The sequence below is a fragment of the Stegostoma tigrinum genome, chromosome 6, assembly GCF_030684315.1.
Source record: "Stegostoma tigrinum isolate sSteTig4 chromosome 6, sSteTig4.hap1, whole genome shotgun sequence".
NCBI lineage: Eukaryota > Metazoa > Chordata > Chondrichthyes > Orectolobiformes > Stegostomatidae > Stegostoma > Stegostoma tigrinum.
The window spans coordinates 6,979,494-6,992,595 of NC_081359.1; the positions used below are offsets into that span (position 1 = coordinate 6,979,494).

The 13,102-nt window shown below is 44.3% G+C and overlaps 1 protein-coding gene across 10 annotated transcripts in view; it reads right to left on the bottom strand.

Moving 5' to 3' along the window:
• The window catches only part of LOC125453333 (ETS-related transcription factor Elf-1-like), a 111,329-nt gene that overhangs the window by 35,956 nt on the left and 62,271 nt on the right, over nucleotides 1-13,102 (bottom strand). The window contains exon 1 of one of the 10 annotated variants that reach the window (XM_048532756.2): nucleotides 2,576-3,086. The exons of 8 other annotated variants lie outside the window; for them this stretch is intronic. In XM_048532756.2, the coding sequence (XP_048388713.1) occupies nucleotides 2,576-2,630 (55 nt within the window). In that variant the 5' untranslated portion in view covers nucleotides 2,631-3,086. Of the gene's footprint in view, nucleotides 1-301; nucleotides 408-2,575; nucleotides 3,087-13,102 lie in introns of those variants that run through there. One more of the 10 variants, XM_048532758.2, reaches the window with a different exon arrangement.

Sequence of the window (13,102 nt, forward strand, 5' to 3'; positions counted from 1 at the left end):
TTGACCTGCAGTCTGGCTTCACCATTAATGATGACCTGTTTGAATTTGAAATTGAGGTCAGTCGTTGAGGCTACCAGCAGGATGTGGAAATGCTGCTGAATTAACACAACAAGTATATCATGGCCCTTTAAAGTTACAAGTTAGTTATGCCTTTAAGTGGATTGATTACCTTTAATATCAACACCACTGATTAGATTTTTAAAAGTTTTTAATTACAAATCTAAATTTTAAAACAACACTGATAACTTGACTTGCTGAAATTCTGTCAATATCTGAGACATCAGCAAACTAAAGTGCTTACTTCAAAACATCCGTTCTGCATATTTACAAGGAGTTGACAAAACAAAGCTTGCTTTTGTTGACTTCAATCTGCTTTTGCAACTCAAAACAAGTCCACACGTGAACAGTAGTACTCTCTGCTTTGATCAACTACCGTTATTTTTGCAAACTGCAGCCACCGTACTGCTTGTTCTAAGTTTGGAAACTGTCGTGTTGACATTAGCTCAGTGTACATAAATGGATATGGGCTACCAGAGGAGCTTAACAAGAATGCCAGCACATCATTATCGTTCTTCTCCATTGGGAAGTCAAAAAAAAATTCCCTGACCTCACAACTCAGGTCAACATTTAGAAAAGCATGGTACACTAATGTGAGCAGCTCTTGTATGTTGGTTGTTCAAGAAATAAGAATTCAGCTGCAACCTGAAATGGGTAGGAATTTTATCTTCCTTTTAGAAGTCTGCATTTCTGCAGAAAACTTGAGCTCCAATCTGGATTTATGATACTGTGAGTTGGTATAGCACCTTCCAGGGGGTTCAGGATTCCCCAAACTGATTTACAACACGTCCTTCTGACGTGTGGTTGTAGTGTAGGAAATGGGGGAACCTCGATGTACAGAGCAAACGCCCAGCAAGAGTAATGCGACCACGACTAGACAACCTGCTTTAGTGCCACGGCAAACACTCCCCCTTTCCTCTTCTCCATCCACCCAACAAGGTACATGAGCCTCAGTTTAACAGTTTATGCAAAGACCTTCACAACTGCAGATATCACTCAATACTGCACTGAGTTTCAGCTTACATTTTGTGTTCAAGTCTCTGGAGTGGGAATTGTATACACAGTCTTCTGACTTGCAAGCAAAAATTCAATTAATGAGCCATAGCTGCAATTAAAAAATACCTCAACTTAAAATCCCACTCTCCTTAAAGAGACAACCTGTGCTGGTATGCTCTATTACTAGGACCTTGAGAAAAACCTGGATAACTCAAGCATAGGATAAATACGTAACACGCACTTAACATGTAAACCTACCCCCTTCTTATTAATGTCCAACCATTAAGCTTACAGCTTTAATTCATACAGGCTGATGAAACAATTCAACATTTAAGAACAAAGCAGGAATAATTAAATAATATCCAGTCCACACTACAGATGATCATTAGACAAACCATTTGCAGGAATAATTATTAACCACTGAGGGGAATGGAGTCTGCAAATCTGGCCTTGGATTGTGCAACAGTGCTGTCTTTACCAACAGCTCACAAACTGAATAAAGATACCTTGTGCACCAAACTCAAGCTAAAATTCACCAGCAAATTTAGTTTCGCCTATGATAAATTCTACAGGACTGGTTGCTTCCTATGTTTTAAATACTTTCTAACGTGCTTCGACTCATTTCAAAAACAGAAGTGATCAGGTTTTTCCACTTGTCACAATGTGCCTTAAAACCAAACTTATTGCAAGACATCAACTTATTTGAAAAGTAAAACAAATAACATGCATTTATATAGTTCCTTTAACATGTTCCAAGACACATCATACCAAATGCAGAGACAAAACAAAACTGCAGATGCTGGAATCCAAGGCTGGACAAACCGGAGGCTGGAAGAACACAGCAAACCAGGCAGCATCTGGAGGAAAGGAGCAGTCAATGTTTTGGGTATTACCCTTCAAACTGGGCATCATGCCACATAAACATCACTCAGGAGAGTATTTAAGGAGCAGCTTAAGGAGGTATACAGAAAGAATTCACAAGCTTAGGCTGAACTAGGCATGAAAGCAGAATGTCAGTAGTGTTTGATTCAATTAACATTTGATTTTTCTAGACATGGAACTGGAAGTAAATCAGGTGCAACAAAATTCAACAGTAAAAAAGGGGGGGGGGGGGAAAGAGTAGCAAGCACTGGTATAGCGTAACTGTCCAAAATATCTGGGAGACTGAGTCCTCTTCATGAACGACAATTGCAATGTCTGAAAATAGCACTGAATGGGGGAACTCACAAGTCCGAACTCCTGTTAGCTGAGAGAAGGACGAAATCTGCAAATGTACTGCACTACTTACACTCTTAACCATCACACGCCAAGTCCTGCAGACAGAGAAATCAATTTGCACTCTCGTCCCTTAACTGAATCTTGCAGTAATATTATACATTAACGCAAACGTGCCACAAATCTCATTTCCCTTTAATTTCCTGGTCTCAAAATTCCCAACTGGCCTCCCCAAATTCCGCTTTTTCTCCCCGTCTTGAGCACAGCTTCAAACTGCATTTCACCCCCAATCCCACTGAGCTCTTACCTGCTTTTATCAACAGATCCAGCTGGTTCCGTCCCTCATAAAGGGCTGTGGCCATTTTACTGCCAGCTCCCCTCTCCCTCCCCCAAAACAAAAACTAACAGGAACGCAGAAATTTTTATTACCAAGCTCCAGATATTTTGTTTTTGTGGGTGTACCTCGGTCAAAGTAAAAATTAGGGGAGGGTGAAGAGGAGAGCGAGGGGGAGAGAAACAATCCGGAAATTAACTGCACTCCGAAGCTCTGCAACAAGGAAGGGTAGGGGAAGAGAGGACTGGGCTTTGGATCGTCCTGAAAGAGAGTATATAGCGTCAGGAGGAGCAGATCCTCCTGCCTTGCTAGGCTCCTGCTGCAACCTCATAGCTGCATTAAGAAGCCGGACCGTCCGCCTGCAGGAGCCCATGTACGGGCTGCAAATAGAGAACACCTCCAGCATTTGCTGCAATGGTCGAAGCCAATGTTTTGCTAGACTTCCTGGATAAAAGGTCGATCCATGTGCAGAAACAGTCGGTACATCGGCACTTCCTGGAGAGGCGGGGTCTGGGAACATTTCCCACAGACTGCCAGAGCCCCCTGACTTCAAATAAAAACTTGCCTTTTCTGAGCTGTTGTACATTTCGCCTTGGCGATCCCTCAACGACATTACGATTCGAAAATAAACCAGCCCTCTGAGTGAATGCTAACCAGGGCTCCACAAGCGCTTGCATTCTCAAGAATGCACGGGCGAAAGCGGCGCTTTCCTCGTCCGCAATATTCCACCATCCCATAGTAATATGTGTCTGAAGGATAGCCGCCCTCACGACTGTACCACTATGTCTGGTTGATCTGAGAATTACTTCGAGACGCCGCGACTACACCCTTCATCATTTGAACCGTTTTTTTCTCCCCCGCAGAAAGAGATGTTTACTGGGGTGGGAAAAAAATCGCCCTTAAACAGTTGTGAAACACTGGACTGAACAATTCGAGATTTATTTTGCTGTAAAGATGATCATATATTTCCTGACCTTGAGATGTCCCAAGAGTGCTTTTTGGGTTACTTTTGGAGGTCCTACTGTTGTAGTGCAGGCAAATATCAAGCTCAACAGAGCAACAACTTCATCCGAAGGTGTGGTAGAGACTAGGTTTCAGAAATAGTAGGAACTGCAGATGCTGGAGAATCTGAGATAAACGTGTAGAGCTGGATGAACACAGCAGGCCAAGCAACATCAGAAGAGTAGGAAGGCTGACGTTTTCTAGGCCCAAAACATCAGCCTTCCTGCTCCTCTGATGCTGCTTGGCCTGCTGTGTTCATCCAACTCTACACCTTGTTATGTAGAGATGAGGTAGTTTGTTTTATTGATGCTTAGGTCACCATGGAAACCTGTCCAGAATCTCTTTCTGGGTACTTGCATATCGAGCTAAAAGGGTAGGCAATATGTTCCTGTAAAATTTCCTCTGGAAGAATTCTCCTTCAGTGCCACACTGAAATGTTAGCTTAAATTATCAGCTCAAATTTGATGTGTCTTTCAGGTGAGATGCTAAACTGTGCCTTCCTGCTCTCTAAATTAGATGCAAGATATAGAGTTATAAAGTTGGAAACAGATGGTCCACTCTTCCATGCTGACCAGATGTTCTGAATTAATCTAGTCCCATTTGCCAGCATTTGAACATATCCCTCTAAACCCTTCCTATTCATATACCCATCCAGATGCCTTTTAAAATGTTCAAATTGCACTAGTCTCCACCATTTACTCTGGCATACACACACCACCTTCTGTGTTATAAAGTTGCCCCTTAGATAAGAACATGAGAACTCGGAACAGGAGTAGGCCATCTGGCCCCTCGAGCCTGCCCTGCCATTTAATAAGATCATGGCTGATCTTTTTGACACTCAGCTCTACTTACCCACCCCTCACCGTAGCCCTTAATTCCTTTACTGTTCAAAAATTTATCTAGCCATGCCTTAAAAACATTCAGCGAGGTAGCTTCAACCACTTCACTGGGCAGGGAATTCCACAGATTCACAACCCTTTGGATGAAGGAAGTTCCTCCTGACCTCAGTCCCACATCTGCTTCCCTTTAGTTGAGGCAATGCCCTCTAGTCCTAATTTAACCTGCTGGCGGAAACAACCTCCCTGCCTCCACTTTATCTATTCCCTTCATAATCTTATATGTTTTTATAAGATCTCCCCTCATTCTTCTGAATTCCAATGAGCATAATCCCAGCCTACTCAGTCTCTCCTCATAATCCAACCCTCTCAACTCTGGAATCAACTGAGTGAATCTCCTCTGCACCCCCTCCAGTGCTTGTATGTCTCTTCTCAAGTAAGGAGACCAAAACTGCACACAGTACTCCAGGTGTGGCCTCACCAGGGCCCTATACACAGCTGCAGCATAGCCTCCCTGTTTTTAAACTCCATCCCTGAGGCAATGGCAGACAAAATTCCATTTGTCTTTTCAATCACCTGCTGCACCTGCAGTCCTACTTTTAGATCCCTTTTAAATCTTTCCCTTCTCACATTAAACCTACACCCTCTAGTTTTGGACTCGACCATCCTAGAGAAAAGACCTGGTTATTTACCCTATCCATTGCCCTCATGATTTTATAAACCTCGATAAGGTCACTCCTCAACCTCCAACTCTCCAGAAAAAATAGACCCGGCCTATTCAGCCTCTCCCTGTGGCTCAAACGTTCCAACTCTGTCAGCATCCTTGTAAATCTTTTCTGAACCCTTTCAATTTAACAACAACTTTCCTGGAACAAAAACAGAAATTACTGGAGGAACTCAGCAGGTGTGAAAGCAGCATCAGCAGATCTGCAACAAACAAAAATTGCTGTGGACTCTCAACAGATCCAGCTGCACCTGTGTAGAGAAAGCGGAGTTAAATGTTTTAGGTCCAGTGATCCTTCCTTCAGAACTGAAGAAGAGTCACTGGACTGGAAACTTTAACTCTGTTTTCTCCTCACAGATGCTGCTGGATCTGCTGAGAGTCCACAGCAATTTTTGTGTTTGTTGCAGATCTCCAGCATCCACAGTTCACTGTTTTATTTGAGCGTAAGATATCCTGTCTTTGCATGGAAACACGAAAAGCAGGAGATTTCGCTTCAGTCTCTTGGGCAATTTGTTACTCAACCTGCATCATCCAAATGAAATTTTGTCACCATGGTCTCTACTATACAACAGCGGCTTCACTCAAACTATATTGTTGGTGGTCAGGAGTTTATGGAATCCTAAAGTTGTGAAAAGCATGAGATAAATGAATGTTCTTTTCTTTCTTTATGATTCCTTCCCACTCATTTCTTTTCACCAGAACGCTTTTTCCCATTTTTACTATTAAACTCTTTCATACTCAGACCATCAATTTAAACTTAAGACTATATATATACATATAATAAGCTGCCTTACTGTGACTCCACAAATCTGGCCAGCATACCTCAGCTGCTCCACACTGTTTTGCAGTATAGTATCAGCTCCAAAGATCCTTATTTCCAGCCAATTAAAAATAACAGCACTAACATTAGCCTTCTTATCAAAGTGAAGCCAAGCTTATGAGAAAATATTTTTAACATGGTTATATCATATATTCCAATTCCCAATGAGTCATCTCATTGATATTCAGGGGGAGCAAGGACTTTGTGTATTGTTTACACCTTAGGTATATGGCATCTTCCCACCTGTAACACCAGAGGGTAGAACTGATAACTTGCACCAAATATTTGTATCAGAGTACAGCAACATAGTAAGTTCAATCAGAGGCTGTGAATCTTTGGAACGGTCTGTCCCAGGCAGCTGCAAATGGTCAGTGCTTGAGTACATTCAAGACCAATATCAACAGATCCTGCACCAAAACAACTAAGGGATCTGTAAAATAGGCAAAGAAAAGTGGAGTTGACGCAGACGATCATTCCTGTTGAATTTTATTTGAGTGTTTTTGAGAGGCAGAGTAGAGTCAAGGGATTATATGACCTGTTGCTGTTTTTATTTCTTATGTCCTTCCGCTCTACTTCCAATTCCTTTTTCAACTGACTAAAAACTAAATCTCACCACTGTTTCAGTGATAGTAGGAACTGCAGGTGCTGGAGAATCCAAGATAACAAAGTGTGGAGCTGGGTGAACACAGCAGGACAAGCAGTATCTTAGGAGCACAAAAGCTGACGTTTCGGTGTCTACCCCCACACTTGGTATACATGGCTTAATGGCTGGAAGGTCGGTTTGCGTGATGGACTGGGCCGCGTTCTCAACCCTGTAGTTTCTTATGGTCCTGGGCAAAAGCTGACGTTTCAGTCCTAGACCCTTCATCAGAGAGGGGGATGGGGTGAGGGTTCTGGAATAAATAGGGAGAGAGGGAGAGGCGGACCAAAGATGGAGAGAAAAGAAAACAGGTGGAGAGGAGAGTATAGGTGCGGAGATACGGAGGGGATAGGTCAGTCCAGGGAAGACGGACAGGTCAAAGAGGTGAGATGAGGTTAGTAGGTAGGAAATGGAGGTGCGGCTTGGGGTGGGAGGAAGGGATGGGTGAGAGGAAGAACAGGTTAGGGAGGCAGAGACAGGCTGGGCTGGTTTTGGGATGCAGTGGGGGGAGGGGACGAACTGGGCTGGTTCTTCCTCTCACCCATCCCTTCATCCCACCTCAAGCCGCACCTCCATTTCCTACCTACCATCTCATCCCACCTCCTTGACCTGTCCGCCTTTCTGGACTGACTTATCCCCTCTACCTCCCCAGCTATACTCTCCTCTCTACCTATCTTCTTTTCTCTCCATCTTCAGTCCGCCTCCCCCTCTCTCCCTATTTATTCCAGAACCCTCTCCCCATCCCCCTCTCTGATGAAGGGTCTAGGGCCGAAATGTCAGCTTTTGTGCTCCTGAGATGCTGCTTGGCCTGCTGTGTTCATCCAGCTTCACACTTTGTTATTATTATCTCGTCACTGTCCCATTTGCAAATGTTGCTCAACCTGCCATATATATTTACATTGCAACTGTGACTACACTTCAGACAGGTTTAGATGTGAAATGTTCAGTAGATGATAAGAATCAATATTAAATTTAAGTCAAAGTAGCTAATGCTTTTTAGGAAAAGCTTTTGGGATCATTGTCACATTTGCACATTGCCAGAGGAGAGGATTCAGACCGTGAAGATCAGGTAAGGATCTGCACATTTTTCAGTGTTTTCATGTTAGGGATGTACTAAACCAGAGATCAAATTAGCACTTGTTATGTATAACATGGCATAAATGCAGAATGGCTCCTTCAGCTCAGGAATACCATCTCTCCTTTTAGGCCGGGGGCCTGGGTTCAAGTCCAAGTCCTAGCTGCTTCAAAAGTATGTCATGACATAAAACGAAAACCCTGAAAGAACTACAGGTACTGGAAATCAGAAAACAAAAAGAAATTTCTGAAAAAACTCAGTGGGTCTGGCACCATCTGTGGACAGAAAGCAGAGTTAAAGTTTCAGGTCCAGTGACCCTTCTTCAGAACTGATCATTGCTGGGAATAGTATCAGAGATAATGGGAACTGCAGATGCTGGAGATTCCAAGATAATAAAATGTGAGGCTGGATGAACACAGCAGGCCAAGCAGCATCTCAGGAGCACAAAAGCTGACGTTTCGGGCCTAGACCCTTCATCAGACAGGGGGATGGGGGGAGGGAACTGGAATAAATAGGGAGAGAGGGGGAGGCGGACCGAAGATGGAGAGCAAAGAAGATAGGTGGAGAGGGTGTAGGTGGGGAGGTAGGGAGGGGATAGGTCAGTCCAGGGAAGACGGACAGGTCAAGGAGGTGGGATGAGGTTAGTAGGTAGCTGGGGGTGCGGCTGGGGGTGGGAGGAAGGGATGGGTGAGAGGAAGAACCGGTTAGGGAGGCAGAGACAGGTTGGACTGGTTTTGGGATGCAGTGGGTGGGGGGGAAGAGCTGGGCTGGTTGTGTGGTGCAGTGGGGGGAGGGGATGAACTGGGCTGGTTTAGGGATGCAGTGGGGGAAGGGGAGATTTTGAAACTGGTGAAGTCCACATTGATACCATATGGCTGCAGGGTACCTCCCAGTCGCAAACCATTTCCACTCCCCCTCCCATTCTCTTGATGACATGTCCATCATGGGCCTCCTGCACTGCCACAATGATGCCACCCGAAGGTTGCAGGAACAGCAACTCATATTCCGCCTGGGAACCCTGCAGCCATATGGTATCAATGTGGACTTCACCAGTTTCAAAATCTCCCCTTCCCCCACTGCATCCCTAAACCAGCCCAGTTCATCCCCTCCCCCCACTGCACCACACAACCAGCCCAGCTCTTCCCCCCCACCCACTGCATCCCAAAACCAGTCCAACCTGTCTCTGCCTCCCTAACCGGTTCTTCCTCTCACCCATCCCTTCCTCCCACCCCCAGCCGCACCCCCACCTACTAACCTCATCCCACCTCCTTGACCTGTCCGTCTTCCCTGGACTGACCTATCCCCTCCCTACCTCCCCACCTACACCCTCTCCACCTATCTTCTTTGCTCTCCATCTTCGGTCCGCCTCCCCCTCTCTCCCTATTTATTCCAGTTCCCTCCCCCCATCCCCCTCTCTGATGAAGGGTCTAGGCCCGAAACGTCAGCTTTTGTGCTCCTGAGATGCTGCTTGGCCTGCTGTGTTCATCCAGCCTCACATTTTATTATATTGCTGGGAATAGGTTGGTATTTATGCAGACGATGGGGTGCAGTTGGGGAGACAAAAGGAACGGGTAAAGGTCAACCTGGGAGAATCAATAGCTGTTAATGTTAGTGGTTGACAATGGGTTGTGTGTGATAACAGCCCATGTGAAGCCGAGACCTGGTGTGTGGGATTGGGGCCAGGCCTCCTGGGCCAAAAGGAGAGACACTATTCCTGAGCTACAAGAGGACAAGGGAGAAAGTGCTCAGGCCCTAACATTGTTGAACTCCATACGAAGTCCAACTGGCTGCAGAGTTCGCAGGCGGACATTAAGGTGCTGCTCTTCCAGCTGGCACTGAGCTTTGCCATGTTCCCTGAGACAGAAGTGTTGGCCAGGGAACATGACGGTACATTGATGTGGCAGGGAACTCGAAACTCAGAGTCATTTTTGCAGACAGAACGTTGGTGTTCCGAAAAGCAGGTACCCAGCCAATGCTTCATTTCTCCAACGTAGAAGAGACCACATTGTGAGAAGCAGGAATTAAGTTGTATTAATGGCTCGCTTATAGAAAAGTTAAACCTACTTTTCAGTTCTGAGTGGCTAACATCATAGAACTATGGAATTATACAGCACAGAAGGACGCCAGTTGGCTGTCGTTGCTATGCTGGCTCTCTGAAAGATCTCTCCAATTTAGATTCTGATTATTCTACTTCCCTGTTCTTTCCGTATTATCCGGAAATCTAAACTACATCATGACATTCCAATGACAGTTCATTCAAGGAATAGATATGTTTGCAACTCTGGCCTCTTGTGCAATTGCCTCTTCTTTCACCTCATCTTCCATAAATTTTAGTCTTCCTAAACTACATCCAACTTGCACCTGTCCCTCATCCTGCTCGTTGGTCTATACTGGCTCTTGGTCAATCAATAGCTTGATTTTTATATTGTCATCCTCATGTATAAATCACTCCCTAGTTCTGTTGCCACCTTACAACCTCTGACAGCGCTGTTTCTCTAACCTTGGCCTCTTGTGAATCTTTTGCTTCTCTCAGTCACTATTGATAGCCTTCAGTCCACTAGGCATTAAGTGCAGAAACACATTGCCAAAACCTTGTCGTCTCTCAGTCTATTTCCCCTCCTGTAAGACATGCATTAATACAGACACCTTTGATCAAACATTTAATCACTTGTCTTAATATCTCCTCCTTTGGTTTGATGACAAACTTTGTTTTTCTTATGATCACATAAAATACCTTGAGACATTTTATAATATCAGAAGCTCTATAAATAAATGCAAGTTGCTGTTATTTTTAAAAATAGGTCATTTCCAAACAACATGAAAATGCGTGCTCCATGATAATTGGGTAGTTGTACTGATGAAAAATGATGCTGGGCTTTTCATTGTTCAAAATCAAACAATTTTTTGAGGCTGTGCAGCTTTCCCTTGATGCAGTATGTTCAAAATTACTCAAAGCGTCTTTTAACTTCTGGGTTATCACCCAGAATGCATTATAATTCAAATCTCCCATATTTAGAGATGCATATCAAATGAGCAGAGGTTCAAAATAGGAACTATTGTTGAAATTCTTTACAATTACCCATCTGAAAAAGATACACGTGAGCCTTCACAGTGCACCTCAGGTTACCTTGCTTTCAATACCATCTTACTGTCCAGCTGCAGGCTACTAAAAGTTCAATATATAGATTATGTTACCTGGAACAAAAGATTCTGAGTCAGTCCAATAGCTGCAAATGTCTGGAATCCTTTAAGGCACAATGGGAAAATAGCTAACTAATACACTCATCTGAGAAGCATTGTAGCGCAGCAGCAATAAATCCTACTTATTACCAAGATGCTTAATTAATTGGAAATGCTTAAAGATGGAGCACAGCTATAAAAAAAAACTAGACTATTGTATCAGCTAATACTCTCTGGTTATCACTGATACCCCACAGTTTCTCATTGCAGTATCAACAGCATAATATCTGACAAATTTCTAGTATAATAGAATGAAAAGAGTAAGGAATGGAACACTAACAGTTCAATTCAAGAAATGCATCATAGTTATTTTCGGCTCTGAATGGTTCAGAGATGGTCAGATCAAAGCATAGGAAGCCAACACCATCATGTCCCCTGCCCTCAGCCCCAAAGGGACAAAAGGCAATTATTGTTATAACCTTATTAAAAGTGAGTTTAGGAGCTTGCCTGGAATTCTTTTGTTTCCTAATGTACCAGGGGACCAGATTAACTGTCTACAGAGGGGCACCTAGCAGCTGGGCAAGTTGGCAGCATACCAACCAGACCTACCTTAACAGATTACCCTGTACGTGGACTCCCACCACCTCCTCCAAATCATTGGTCTAGTTGCACAGAGTTATCAAGTCACCCCTTATTTACATGTGGAATGTCCCTGACACTGATCCAGCTTCCTCAGAGCCAGCTCTTAGAGTGAACAGAACCACTAACATTCCTATTTATATCAATCAGCTCGGGCTCCCTGATTGGGGCTCTTAACCTACTCCAATTGGGGAACTCATATTCTAAGAGATCAACCTGACTGATCTTGTTACAATTATTATGTCCCAACCCACCTCGAGTCCAAGGAAATAGGCTGGTTCTTCCTTTATAACTCTTCCTGGGGCATTTTAGCACTGGGTTAGGTTCCTCCAACTCTGCCTCTGACACAGGCAGTATGTAACGCACAGCAACTCGCCTGTTATGCCTGGAGCATAATCGCCTGCCAAAATCATCACGGACCCCTCCTAGCCCAGTAATACTCTCTTCCAACCTCTTCTGTCAGGCAGAAGATACAAAAGCTTGAACACATGCGCCAACTGGTTTAAGAATAGCTTTTCCCTGCTGTTACTAGACTGCTGACCGACCAAAGATCACTGCCAGATATTGGCCGAACTCCACCAGGGGCGTTCAGGGATTTCTAAAATGAAGATGTTGGCAAAAGGTTATGTCTGGTGGTCAGGGTCAGATGCAGACAAAGCCACGTAAGTGAGAGAGTGCCCTGAGTGCCAACAAGGACAGAAATTACCTCCAGCAACTCCTCCACATTCGTAGAAATGGCTGGTAAACCCCGGACTTGGTTTCACATCAGCTATGCAGGTCCCTTCATGGACCCAAAGCCCTTAGTCACTGCAGAAGCCCACTCTACAATGATAAATGGTAACAATGATAGATAAACTATTGCATCCTTGTTCCTGAAACTGTTGGTCACAGATAATGGACGATCGTTTACCAGCGCAGAATTTGAGTATTTCCTAAAGTTGAATGGTGCTCACCACATAAGGACAGGTCCATCTAGGAGCAAATTATTGCATATATTGGAATCTGTACCGAAAAACAACAAATGCTAGAGATCACAGCAGGTTAGACAGCATCCATGGAGAGAGAGCAAGCTGATGTTTGAAGTCTTAGACTCTTCTTCGGATCTCCAAGGGCAGCTCCACACATCCCCTCATTCAACGGTCTGACAAAAAAAGAGCACTCCAAACTTTGAAGATAACAAAGTGTGAAGCTGGATGAACACAGCAGGCCAAGCAGCATCTCAGAAGCACAAAAGGTGACGTTTCGGGCCTAGACCCTTCATCAGAGAGCCGAAGGCAGGTTTAAAGAAACAGCCTACAGCTTTTCTCGATACCAAACTGTCCCAGTTTCTAATGGATTATAGGACCACCCTTCATGCAACTATATGGATAACTCCTGCTAATGGGGAGAAGACTCCATCCCAGGTTAGATCTAATCTTCTTGGACCTGGGGGTTAGGAGTGGGGGAAGGTGAAATGGCATCAGGACACAAGACTCTGCTAAATGAGAGAGACAATTTACTTCACGGAACCAAGTGTGGTGTGGGAACCACAGGAAAGGCTCTGTATTGGTAACAGGCATGGTTGATACGAGGTCAGGCCCAGTG